At 37.3% G+C, this 13,637-nt stretch overlaps 1 protein-coding gene across 8 annotated transcripts in view; it reads right to left on the bottom strand.

The window, feature by feature from the left end:
- The window catches only part of TRIM37 (tripartite motif containing 37), a 207,813-nt gene that overhangs the window by 173,185 nt on the left and 20,991 nt on the right, over positions 1-13,637 (bottom strand). For all 8 annotated transcript variants that reach the window (XM_082603179.1, XM_082603181.1, XM_082603178.1 and 5 more), the window contains exon 9: positions 3,506-3,630. In XM_082603179.1, coding sequence (XP_082459305.1) covers positions 3,506-3,630 — 125 coding nt within the window. The remainder of the gene's footprint in view (positions 1-3,505; positions 3,631-13,637) is intronic.

The following is a 13,637-nucleotide window of genomic DNA, read 5'->3' as shown; positions in this document are numbered from 1 at the left end:
CTATAATATTGTGCAACTTCCAACTGCACAAACGTTGTTCAGTTCTCCCACTAAACATCTTTCAAAATGTCTACAGACATTACACAGGCAATCCCCAGTTGCCTGCTGATCTTCATACTGTTTCTTCCACCATGTCCTTAATACCCGGTGTGATATATTTCCTTTGTTGTTATAGTTGTTTTTGTTCTAAGACCAGACTATCATTGTCATATTTTTAATCAGCTCTTGAGGGCCAAGGAGCTCACCGAGACACAAAATAAACAGAAGATGAAGAGGACATGTTTAACTTGGAACAATGAGATAGAAAGCTTACAAGTTAAAGCATACAGGTTGCTAAAGCTTACTAACCAAGAGGGTACAGTATGGCTTGTACCTGGCACATGCCTGGAACATAGCTGGCATTCAAATATTCACTGAATGAATGTTTACAAATATTTGCTGGAAAATTCTTGTAATTTGGTAGAAGTATTTACTCAAAATTTCTTTTGCATTCTTTACATATATACACAAAGCCACAACGACCGCTAAGCCATCTAATTCTATCAATTCTACCATACTTAAGTATTTAACATCTCCACATTATGCTCACTTGTTCAGAGGTTATCTATAATCATACTGGTGTTACTACTCTGTGCCTGCAAATAAGGCACAGCTTTATGTTCTCAAACTTTTATTTCTATACCTCTTCTACTCTGGTCTTTATGATGACTGGATTCATCTCACGATGGTGTCAGTGAAGCTTCATGGAATATGGAGAGGCTAGCCTCAAAACATCTCTAGCCCAGTATTCTGAAAAATACTGATTTGCAAATCTTTAGACCGGAGACTTCATCATGACTTAATGAATGAACAGAAGAAAAATAGGATAAGTATCCATTGTTCCCTTGAGGAAACAGACTGGTCAGCTACATAAAAACTGGTTTTCCATCCCAACTTGACCATTGTCCCAGAAACTAAACTCTTTATGGACTGAGAACTGTACTTTTCTGCTATTTAAGTCCTCCCTCAGAGACTTAAATGCCCCAACAATACAGCCCTTCAAATTCTGGTTGAAATGATTTCTCTGCTGACTTCCAAATATAGCAGCTCTTATCACATCCCCATATTTTTGTTCATGTATACATATCCTATTCTCATCTGCCTAACGAAATTCTAAGTATCTTTCAAGGTCTTCCACACTTCCTTTCTAGGCTATCAAGTCATCTTGACCGCAGCAGTCTACCCTGACTTCTCAGAATTTCTGATGTAACTAAGTAACAAAGAGTCAATCTTAATATACAATTCTCTACCATTTCATGTGGAATATATATCCGGTAAGATTACTTCCTCTTCCATGTCTCCTGTGCAGCACTTACAACAGTGCTGAGCACACAGATGACCTTTAATAAATAACATTATTGTGTTTAATGACCTTTTATTCGCCATTGTGGCTCTATCACAAATCATCAACTGATGGGATATAAGGTCATCAGTTCCACGATCTCAAAGCTTAGAAACAATCACCGCTGCTTTGAACATCTAAACTTTGGTCTGTAACTTAATGTCCATAAATGCTAGCCGTTCTTTCTTCTTTTTTTTATGTATGTATGTATGTATTTATTTATGGCTGCGTTGGGTCTTCGTTACTTCACGCGTGGGCTTTCTCTAGTTGCCGCAAACGGAGGCTACTCTTCATTGCAGTGCACGGGCTTCTCATTGCAGTGGCTTCTCTTGTTGTGGGGCGTGGGCTCTAGGTGCACGGGCTTCAGTAGTTGTGGCTCCCAGGCTCAGTAGTTGTGGCGCACAGGCTTAGTTGCTCCGTGGCATGTGGGATCTTCCCGGACCAGGGCTCGAACCCGTATCCCCTGCACTGGCAGGCAGATTCTTAACCACTGTGCCACCAGGGAAGCCCCTAGTCTTTCTTATTTGGCCCTCTTTTCTTTGCTGATGAATGAATCAACAGATGGAACACCTGCTTCCTCTATACTGCAAATCACAAACTAAGTCTCTAATAAAAATTACAGTTCAGTTATAAGGCAAGTTTTCCAGTAAGACAGTAAGGTTTACTAGAGAGGGAGAGGGCCCTCAGGTGACCTTTTCCCAGGGAAATCTCCTTAATTATCAGATTTTTATTTATTTATTTTTGGTCGTTTTTTTCTTTATTGATGTACCTCCTACCTCCCCCATCCCAACCCCAGTTTCAGTCCCTTCCATCTATACCCAAAAAAGAAGGTAGTGAAAGGAAGGTATTATTGGGGTTCTGAGTCCCTTGGGCAATTAGAAAGGAAAAAGAAATCAAAATAGGGACTTCCCTGATAGTGCAGTGGTTAAGAATCGGCCTGCCAATGCAGGGTACATGATTCGAGCCCTGGTCTGGGAAGATCCCACATGCCGTGGAGCAACTAAGCCCGTGCACCACAACTACTAAGCCTGCGTTCTAGAGCTCATGAGCCACAACTACTGAGCCCGCGTGCCATGACGACTGAAGCCCGCACACCTAGAGCCCAAGCTCCACGAGAGAAGCTACCACAATGAGAAGCCCACGCACTGCAACGAAGAGTAGTCCCCGCTCGCCGCAATTAGAGAAAGCCCACACGCAGCAACGAAGACCCAACACAGCCAAAAAATTAAAAATTAAAAAATTTAAAAAAAAAAGAAACCAAAACAATCACTGGATGTGACAGAGACTGACACTCAAGAAGTCAAGCAGAGGGACTTCCCTGGTGGTCTAGTGGCTAAGACTCCTCGCTCCCAATGCAAGGTGTCCAGGTTTGTTCCCTGATCATGGAACTAGACCCCCACATGCCACAACTGAAGATCCCACATGCCACAACGAAGATCCCACGTGCAGCAACTAAGACCTGGCGCAGTCAAATAAATAAATAACTATTAAAAAAAAAAAAGAAGTCAAGCAGAGTTGCTTGCCTGATAACCTGTTGCAAGTAGTATCAGTATAGGAGTTTACCTCTATCAATGGTACTCAAACTTTATTGCAGAGTTACTTGAGGTGCTCAAGATTCATTTTCTAGATACCATCTCCAAAGACTGTCAGGGAACGGGCCTGAGAATTTTCATTTTGGAACAACACTCCTGCTGGCTCTGATACAGGAGATCCATGTACCCTATTTTGAATTGTAGAACCCTTATCTTCATATATGGTATTTATATCAAAACTCGTTTCATTCCACTGGTGACGGATAGAGTAATTCAGAAAAGGTATCTTCAAAACTGAAACTGGTGACCACACTATCAAAGAGGCAGCCTTGGAATATTAATGAATATCCTTAGTTGACTCAAATCTATTTAACAAGAGCAAATACCCAGCCCTTTTATTAATATTCAGTGCTTGAATAAAATATAAATATTGTATCTGGTTTGTTAATTCACAAAGAAATGAAGACTTACCTTATTGGTCAGGGAGTACTACCTGAGTTCTAGTTGTCAGCAACAGCTTTCTTTTGAAACAAGTATATGCACTTGCACATAAACTTCAAAAGAAAATAAAGTAAAAAAAAATGTGTCGTACCTGGTAAAGTCTGGTGGAACAGGAGTGGTAACAAAGGACGCCATGGGCTTTCGATGAACTTGCTGAAACATCATGAGGATCGCTGAGCTCTTAGATATCAACTCACTCTTACTACAAGATCGCAACTGTTTGAGGAAAAGAACTGTCTGAATAAAAAAACTACTATGCATTGGCACCCCCAAAATCCTTAATAAAGAAGGAAAATGGAAATTATTCTGGTTATATACTGAAAAAACTGAGATAAAGAAAAATATTGGGTTGGCTAAAAGTTTCGTTCGGTTTTTTCTGTAAGCTGGCTGTAGTAGCACTTAGTTGTCTTTAACTTTATTCAAAAGTTTTGTTAGATTGTATGTGACAGCTGTCATATCGGGGTGCATTTAAAGAAAGACTTCTCAAAATTGGTGAATTTTTGTGTAGCCATTTTAATACTAAAGATGGAAGAAAAAAAGCAACATTTTCGGCATATTATGCATTATTATTTCAAGAAAGGTAAAAACGCAACCAAAATGAAAAAAAAGATTTGTGCAGCGTATGGAGAAGGTGTTGTGACTGATTGAACATGTCAAAAGTGGTTTGCAAAGTTTCATGTTAGAGATCTCTCGCTGGACAATGCTCCACAGTTGGGTAGACAAGTTGAAGTTGATAGCGGTCAAATCGAGACATTAATTGAGAACAACTGATGTTATACCACGCGGGAGGTAGCCGACATACTCAAAATATCCAAATCAAGTGTTGAAAATCCTTTGCACCAGCTTGGTTATGTTCACTGCTTTGATGTTTGGGTTCCACATAAGTTAAGTGAAAAAAACCTTCTTGACCATATTTCCGCGTGTGATTGTCTACTTAAACGTAATGAAAAAATTCCGTTTTTAAAACAAGTTATGACAGGTGATGAAAAGTGGATACTGAACAATAATGTGGAACAGAACAGATCATGGGGCGAGCAAAATGAACCACCACCAACCACACCAAAGGCCGGTCATCTAAAGAAGGTGATGTTGTGTATATGGTGGGACTGGCAGGGAGTCTTCTCTTATGATCCCCTTCTGGAAAACCAAACAATTAATTCCAACAAGTACTGCTCCCAATCAGACCAACTGAAAGCGCACTCAACAAAAAGCGTCAACAGAAAACGCATAATCTTCCATCAGGACGACGCAAGTCCACATGTTTCTTTGATGACCAGGCAAAAACTGTTACAGCTTGGCTGGGACGTTCTGATTCATCTGCTGTATTCAATAGACACTGCACCTTCAGATTTCCATGTATTTAGGTCTTTACAAAATTCTTTTAATGGAAAAAATTTCAATTCCCTGGAAAACTGCAAAAGGTACCTAGAACAGTTCTTTCCTCAAAAAGATAAAAAGTTTTCAGAAGACGGAATTATGAAGTTGTCTGAAAAATGGCAGAAGGTAGTGGAACAAAAGGGTGAATACGTTGGTCAATAAAGTTCTAGGTGAAAATGAAAAATGTGTCTTTTATTTTTACTTAAAAACCGAAGGCACTTTTTGGCCAACACAATAGCTTCTTTCAAAGTGGGTTTGAAAGTTAAGAATCTATAAAGAATCTAGGTTTAATTTCCATTATAACAGTAAAGTTATTGAGTAAATGCATTTGATTTTAATGTATTTTTCTCTCCTTGTATATTAGCATAAATCCAATTCTAAGCAACTACAAATGTAGTTTAGACTGGTACAGTGAAGCCATTATGTATATAAATGAACAAACCCCTAAAAGTCAACGACCTTCAAACAAGGATTTCTCAAACTGCACTCCAGGGAACAGAGAAATGTTACGACCTAACACACAGAAAAAAGTCTTAACCTCTATCAATCTAGGAAACATTAAGTAATACCAAAGGTAAAAAGTGAGAAATCCAACTTTAGCAAAATAAGCATGGTAGTTAAAAGACTACTGACTTTGTATTCAAGACAACCAGTTTGAAGTCCTAGTCCTGCCACACACCAATTATGTGGCTCAGAGTCTGTTAATGTGTAAAACTGGAATAATATCTACCGCTGCTTGCTTTGTTGGTTTGTTAGATCAAGCATGAAGCTGTATGTGAGACAGCTTTGTAAACTGCTATGGGCTGGATCGTGTCCAACCCCAAACTCATTTGTTCCAGTCCCAACCACCAGTACCTCATAGTGTAACTATATTTGGAGATAAGCCCTTCAGGGGACAAAACGAGAAGGCAGCCATCTGCAAGCCGAGAGAGAGGTCTCAGGGAAAACCAAACTGCCAATACCTTGATCTTGGACTACCAGCCTCCAGAACACTGAGAAAATAAATTTCTGTTGTTTAAGCCTCTTAGTCTGTGGTGTTTTGTTACGGAAGCCCTAACAAACTAATACACTATCAAGTGCCATACAAATGATATTCATAAAACCCACTACAACTGGGTTTATGTCTTTTAAAAGATAGTTGCTTATAGCTCACCAAGAATAACGATATAACATAACTGGTATCATATGATAAATACCAAAATTTATAGCTTTCATTCAAATATTTATTGAATGCATACTATGTGTATCTCTCCTTGACCTTATTTCCTCCAAAGGTAGACTTTTAAATAGATACCTTTAATAAAGTTAAGGTAGTTCCTTTTACTCTTAGTTTGCTGAATAATTTGGCCATGAATGAGGATCGAATATAACTGAATGTTATTTTAAAAATTAATATTATTCTATTCATTTCTACTTATACGTTCATGTGGTTTCGCCCTTTAAACTCTTGAGTTACAATCAAGAGATTTTTCTGATAATGAAACATTCCTTTCATTCCTTTGATTAACCCTACCAAGTCTTGCATTCTTGTTTTGTTTTAGTAAGTATCCTACTAATTTTGATTTGTCAGTATTTTAAGATTATGGTATTTATGTTTATAAGAGTTGGGCTTTAATTTCATTTTCTTATAGTGTTCTTATGCTGACTGGTTATTAACATTACATCAATCTCAAAGACTGAGATGTTAGCTTTGGTACATTTTGTATTCTTTTAGGGAAAAAAAGTGCTTATAATAATAGATAACAGATATTTAAAGATCTGGTAAAAATTTTCCATTAGTCTGGATCTGATGTTTTTGATGTCTTTTGACTATATACTTCCAATATAATTTACGTAATGTTTCTTAGTTTAAATTATATTTTTTCGTAAGTCATTTTTGGTAATTACAATTTCCTGGAAAATTATCTTCTTCATGTAGATTCTACCTGAATAAAGTTGCTCATTTTTGTAAAGCACATAGAGTAGTGCCTGGTATATAGTAAATGCTATATCCATACTTACTTTTTAAAATATTTTTATTATTTAAATTTCTACTATATTTGTAATCATGTCCCATTTTTCTTCCCAATATACTGCTGGACATTTTCTTCATTTTTCCTAATCAACCTTGTTAGAGTATCTTCTATTAAATTAATCTATTCAAAGATCCAATACTGGGTATGTTGATCCTCTCAACTATTTCATGGCACTCTCTTGTTATTTCATCACTACCTCTGTGATTTCCTTCCATTTTATGCTTCTATACCATTGTTCTTTTTGTCTTTTTTCACTTATTCACAATTTCTTAAACTTCATTTTAGACTAAAAGTTTCCTTCTAAATATCCTTTAGCTACATCTGACTATTTTAATAATTTATCATTTCAATGGCAATGTCCTCCTTCACTCAAGAACTATGTAGAATTTAACATATATTTAAATGCATACTTACATACATATATGTAAATTTTTAAACTGTGTTTTTGCTTTTCATGTCTATCTTAATTATAATGTGGTCACAGAACATGTTGTTTATATAAATTTATTTAATTTCTTCAGAATTCTATATATCTTAGTATGTGACAAAATGTTGAAACTGTTCCATGTGGACTTAAAAAGAATATATATTCTTCAGTTTGGGATTCAGAATTCCACATATACCTTTTAAATAAAGCTCTCAATTTTCTTTTCAAAGATCTTCTATTCTTACAATCTTTTGTTAGTTGGAACTATTAGTTTATCAGATTTAAATAAAATAATTTATTTTTAATCACTCACTACAGATAGTAATTTTATGAAAATCTTATAATTCTGTCAGCATCTGCATTATATATAATGAATTTATGTTTTTGGAACACAAAACCATAACTGTCCTATCTTCCTAAGGTAGACTGTTCCCTTTTTATCACTCGTAATAGTTCCACTTTAAATTTCTCATCATTCTCTAGATCTGTCTTAAGAAGTTCACCATGGGATTTTTAAAACTTCAACTTAATCCATTTACATTTATTTTTATTACTGATGTCAGTGTCATCCACTAATGACAATACACAAAAACCAAAAAAATACTCAGCCTAAAAATAACCAAAAAAAAAAAAAGGAACAAAGATCAGATGGAACAAACAGCAAGATATTAGACTCAAACTTCACCCTATAAGTGAGCACACTAAACATCCCAGTTAAAAGTCAAAGACTGTCAGACTGAATTAAAAAAACTAGAGCCAATTGTATGCTGCCTACAAGACACACACACTTTAAATATTTAGGAAAAAATACATTAAAAATAAAATGAAAGAATAAGATATGACATAGTAGGGCTTCCCTGGTGGTGCAGTGGTTGAGAGTCTGCCTGCCGATGCAGGGGACATGGGTTCGAGCCCTGGTCTGGGAGGATCCCACATGCCGCGGAGCAACTAGGCCCGTGAGCCACAATTACTGAGCCTGCGCGTCTGGAGCCTGTGCTTCGCAACAAGAGAGGCTGCGATAATGAGAGGCCCGCGCACCGCGATGAGGAGTGGCCCCCACTCGCCGCAACTAGAGAAAGCCCTCGCACAGAAACGAAGACCCAACACAGCCATAAATAAATAAATAATTAATTAAAAAAAAAAAAAAGATATGACATAGTAATACTAGTTAAAAGAAAGCTAAAATGGCTTTTTGACATCAAATAAACTAGATTTCAAAGCAAACAGAAGGTCTTTCACACTGATAACGGAAACAATTCATCCAGAAAATATAACAGTCCTTGGACTTCCCTGGTGGCAAAGTCGTTAAGAATCCGCTTGCCAATGCAGGGGACATGGGTTTCAGCTTTGGTCAGGGAAGATCCCAAATACTGTGGAGCAACTAAGCCTGTGCGCCACAACTACTGAACCCTCATGCCACAACTACTGAAGCCTGCACACCTAGAGCCCATGCTCCACAACAAGGGAAGCCACCGCAGTGAGAAGCACATTCACCACAACGAAGAGTAGCCCCCACTCACCATAAGAAGAGAAAGCCCACGCGCAACAACAATCCAACGCAGCCAAAAATAAATAAATATTTTTAAAAAGTTAAAAAAAAAAAAAGAGAGAGAATATAACAGTCCTACATGTTTATGCCCCTACTAGTATGGTTTCAAAATTTATGAAATTGGGAACTTCCCTGGTGGTTCAGTGGTTAAGACTCCACACTCCCAGTGCAGGGGGCCTGGATTTGATGCCTGGTCAGGGAACTAGATCCCGCATGCTGCAACTAAAAGATTCCATGTGCCACAACTAAGACCTGGCGCAGCCAAATAAATAAATAAATATTTTTTAAAAAACAAAAACCAAACAAACAAAACCCAAAATATATGAAGCAAAAACCAATAGAACTGCAAGAAACAAACAAATCCATAATTATTGCTGAAAATTTCAATACCCCTCTCTCAATAACTGATAAAACAAGGAGACAGAAAATTCACAAGGATATAGTAGACTTGAACATCATCATCAACCAACTTGACCTGACATTATAGACTATCAGAAAAATCCCCAAATATCTGGAAACTACTTGAGTCAAAAAAGTCACAAGGAATATAAGAATGTATTTCAAACAGAAAGGTTTCAAATCACTAACCCCAGCTTCCATCCTAAGATTTTAGAAAAAAAAGAGTAAGTGAAACTCAAACTAAGCAAAAGAAAGAAAATAGGTAAATCAAAATAAAACTCAATAAAAAAGAAAAACAACAGAAAAAAACAAAACCAAAACCTAGTTGAGAAGATCAACAAAAATCAATATCCTCTAGACAGACTGATCAGGGAAAAAAGATAGAAGATACAAATTACCAATGTCAAGAGAGAAGTGACATCATTTAATTCTACAAATGTTAAAAGGATAATAAGGGAATATTATTAATTTTATGCCAATAAATTTAGCAAATTCAAATAAAATGGAATAATTACTTGAAAGACACAAACTACCAAAGCTCACTCAAGAAGAAGTAGTCAGGGACTTCCCTGGTGGTGCAGTAGTTAAGAATCTGCCTGCCAATGCAGGGGACACGGGTTCGAGCCCTGGTCCGGGAAGATCCCACATGCCGCAGAGCAACTAAGCCCCTGTGCCGCAACTATTGAGCCTGCGCTCTAGAGCCTGAGAGCCACAACTACTGAAGCTCATGTGCCTAGAGCCCGTGCTCTGCAACAAGAGAAGCCTCCGCAATGAGAAGCCCTCACACCACAACAAAGAGTAGCCCCCGCTCGCCACAACTAGAGAAAGCCCGCACGCAGCAACGAAGACCCAATGCAGCCAAAAATAAATGAATGAATTAACTAATTTAAAAAAAGAAGAAGTAGTAGGCAATATGAACTGCCCTATATCTAAATTTTTTTTTTTTGGTTGCACTGCGCAGCATGTAAGATCTTAGTTCCCTGATCAGGGAATGAACCTGTGCCCCCTGCAGAGGAAGCACAGAGTCTTAACCACTGGACTGACAGGGAAGTCCCAAGAACTGCCCTGTATCTATTAAAGAAACTGAAAACTTTTTGTTTTCCTTCTTTCTTTCCACAAAGAAAACAAGGCCCAAATGGCTTCATTGGTGTATTCTATCAAACATCTAAGAAAGAAACATTATCAGTTCTACACAACTTCTTCCAAAATACTGAAGAGGGCATAATTTAAAGCTCATTCTTTAAGGCCAGCATTACTCTGATAACAAAGCCAGACAACAATTCTTTGAGAAAAGAAAACTACAGTTTAATATCCCTCATGCACAGAAGTGCAAAAATCTTAAACAAAATTTTAGTTAATCAAATCCAGTAATATATCAAAAGGACAATACAGGGCTTCCCTGGTGGTGCAGTGGTTGAGAGTCCGCCTGCCGATGAAGGGGACACAGGTTCGTGCCCCGGTCCGGGAAGATCCCACATGCCGCAGAGCGGCTGGGCCCGTGAGCCATGGCCGCTGAGCCTGCACATCCGGAGCCTGTGCTCCGCAACAGGAGAGGCCACAACAGTGAGAGGCCCGTGTACCACAAAAAAAAAAAAAAAAAAAAGGACAATACATCAATCAACTTAGGGTTTTTATCCCAGGATAAAAGTTGGTTTAATATTTTTCTTAAATGTTCATCTATTTTAAGAACTAAAAAGAAAAACCATATGATCATCTCAATACATGCTAAAAAGAATTTGACAAAATCCAACATTCAATCCTAATGAAAACTCTCATCAAATGGAATAGAAACGAATTCCTAAACCTGATGAAGGACATCTACAATAAACCCACAGCTAACATCATACTTAAATCAACATTATATGAGAAGTTCTGGGAAGTAACACCTAACAAGAAATAAAAGGCAGCCAGATCAGAAAAAAATCTGTCTTGGACTTCCATGGTGGTCCACTGGCTAAGACTCCGCGCTCCAAATGCAGGCGGCCTGGGTTCAATCCCTGGTCAGGGAACTAAATCCCACATGCCGCAACTAAGAGTTCACATGCTGCAGTTGAAGATCCCGTGTGCTGCAACTAAGACCCGGCAGCCAAGTAAATAAATAAATAGAAACACAGAAAGACAGGAAAGGAAGGAAAGGAGGAAGGAAGGGGGGAAGGGGGAAAGGGGGAGGTAGGGAAGGAGGGAAGGAGGGAGGGAGGGAGGAAGGAAGGAAGGAAAGAAATCTGTCTTTATTCAGAGATGACACGACTAACTGCAGGCAACCCAATGAATCTACAAGATAGCCACTAGAACTAATAAATGAATTTAGCAAAACTGCAGGATACAAGATCAATATACAAAAATCAGCTGTGTAGTACAAGTCAGAAATTGGAATTTTTTTAAAACATCCTTTATCATAATATCAAAAATTCTGAAATACTCAATAAATCTGACAAAAGATGTGAAAAACTTGTACCTTGAAAGCTACAAAACACTGCTGAAATAAAGTCTTCTTCATGAAATGAAGACTCAGTATTGCTAAAATGTCACATCTCCCTAAATTGATCTATATATACAATGTAATTCTAATCAAAACCCCAAAACTTTTCTTGGCAGAAATTAATAAGCTGATTCTAAAGTTCATATGAAGATGCAAAGGATCTGGAATAACAAAAAACAACTCTAAAAAAAAAAAAGGAAGAGCAAAGTTGGAGAGCTAACACAGCCTTTTATTATAAAGCAACAATGATCAAAACAGTGCAGTAGTGACATAAAATAAATCAATAGACAATGTGTATATGGACTAAGTTTTGAAAAAGATGCAAAGGCAATTCAGTGAAGAAAGGCTAGTCTTCAACAAATGGTGCTGGAACAACTGGATAGCCATATATAAAAAACAAAAACAAAAAGACTACCTTGGATCCATATCTCACATATAAAAATGGACCAGGGACTTCCCTGGTGGTCCAGTGGTTAAGACTCCACGCTCCCAATGCAGGGAGCTTGGGTTCGATCCCTGGTCAGGGAACTAGATCCTTCATGCCACAACTAAAACATCCTGAATACTGCAACTAAGACCCGGTGCAGCTAAGTAAATAAATTTTTTTAAAAAAAGGATCAAAATGGATCATATGCCTAAATATAAAACCTAACACTACAAAACTTCTAGAAGAAAACACAGGAGAAAATCTTTGTCACCGTGGGTTAGGTAAAGATTTCTTAGCTATGACAGCAAAAGAACAAACTGATAACTTACACTTCATCAAAATTTTAAAACTTCTCTTTAAAAGACACTTTCAAGAGAATGAAAAGACAAGCCATAGACTTGAAGAAAATCTTTGCAAAGTACATATCTAATAAAGGACTTCTATCCAGTTTTTTTATAAAGAACTCTCAAAACTCAGTAAGAAAACAAACAAGTCAATAAAATGATGGGCAAAAGATCTGAACAACAACAAAGAAAAAGATCTGGACACCTCAACAAAGAAGATATATGGATGGCAAATAAGTTCAAGAAAGGATGCTTAGCATCATTAGGTATAAGGCAAATGCAAATCAAAACCATAATGAAATATTATTACACTCCTATGAGAACAGCTAAAATTAAAGATTGACTATATCATGTGTTAGCAAAGATGTGGAGGAACTGGCACTCTCAAAGACTACTGATGGAAATATAAATGGTACAATCTCTTTGGGAAAACAGACAGCATTTATTGAAAACCTAATCATGTATCTACCACTCTATCTTAGGAGGACCCAAGAGAAAACGAAATATATGTCCATCTATAGATTTGTAAATGAACGTTCACTGCCACTTTATTTGTAAAACCCAACACCAGAAAGCAAACCAAATGACCATAAACAGTTGAATGGAAAAACAAATTGTGGTATATACATACAATGGAATACTACTCAGCAATTAAAAAGGAAACAACTATTGATATATGAATGAACTGCAAAATAATTCTGCTAAAAGAAGTCAGATGTAAAACAAGTATATAATGTGTATGATTCCAATTACATAAAATGCTAGAAAAGGCAAAATTATCTATAATAACAGAAAGGAGATAGGGGGTTGCCTGGAGAGGAAAGTGTTGGGAGAAGCAGAAGGAGAATTTATAAAGAGGCACAAAAAATTCTGGAGGAAAAAAGTCACTACTTTGACTATGGTGATGGTTTCACAGGTGTATACATTTGTCAAACCTTATCAAATTATACACTTTAAATACATGCAGCTTATTTTTTGTCAATTATCCTTCAATAAAGCTGTTAAAAGAAAAAAAAAAGTGCACAGATCCCCAGATCCCACCCCTACTCCACTTATAGCTGGTTTAAATTTGTCCTATCACTCCAGCAGAAGGCTGCTAGTTTATTCTCTGGAAGGGATAAAATAAAATCTCTGGACTAGGAGAACAACATGCACAATTAAGAATGGGAATACTGGGGAATTCCCTGGCAGTCCAGTGGTTAGGAC

The sequence above is a fragment of the Mesoplodon mirus genome (assembly GCF_964341445.2).
Source record: "Mesoplodon mirus genome assembly, chromosome: 18".
NCBI lineage: Eukaryota > Metazoa > Chordata > Mammalia > Artiodactyla > Ziphiidae > Mesoplodon > Mesoplodon mirus.
This window is presented reverse-complemented; position numbering and strand designations above follow the sequence as displayed.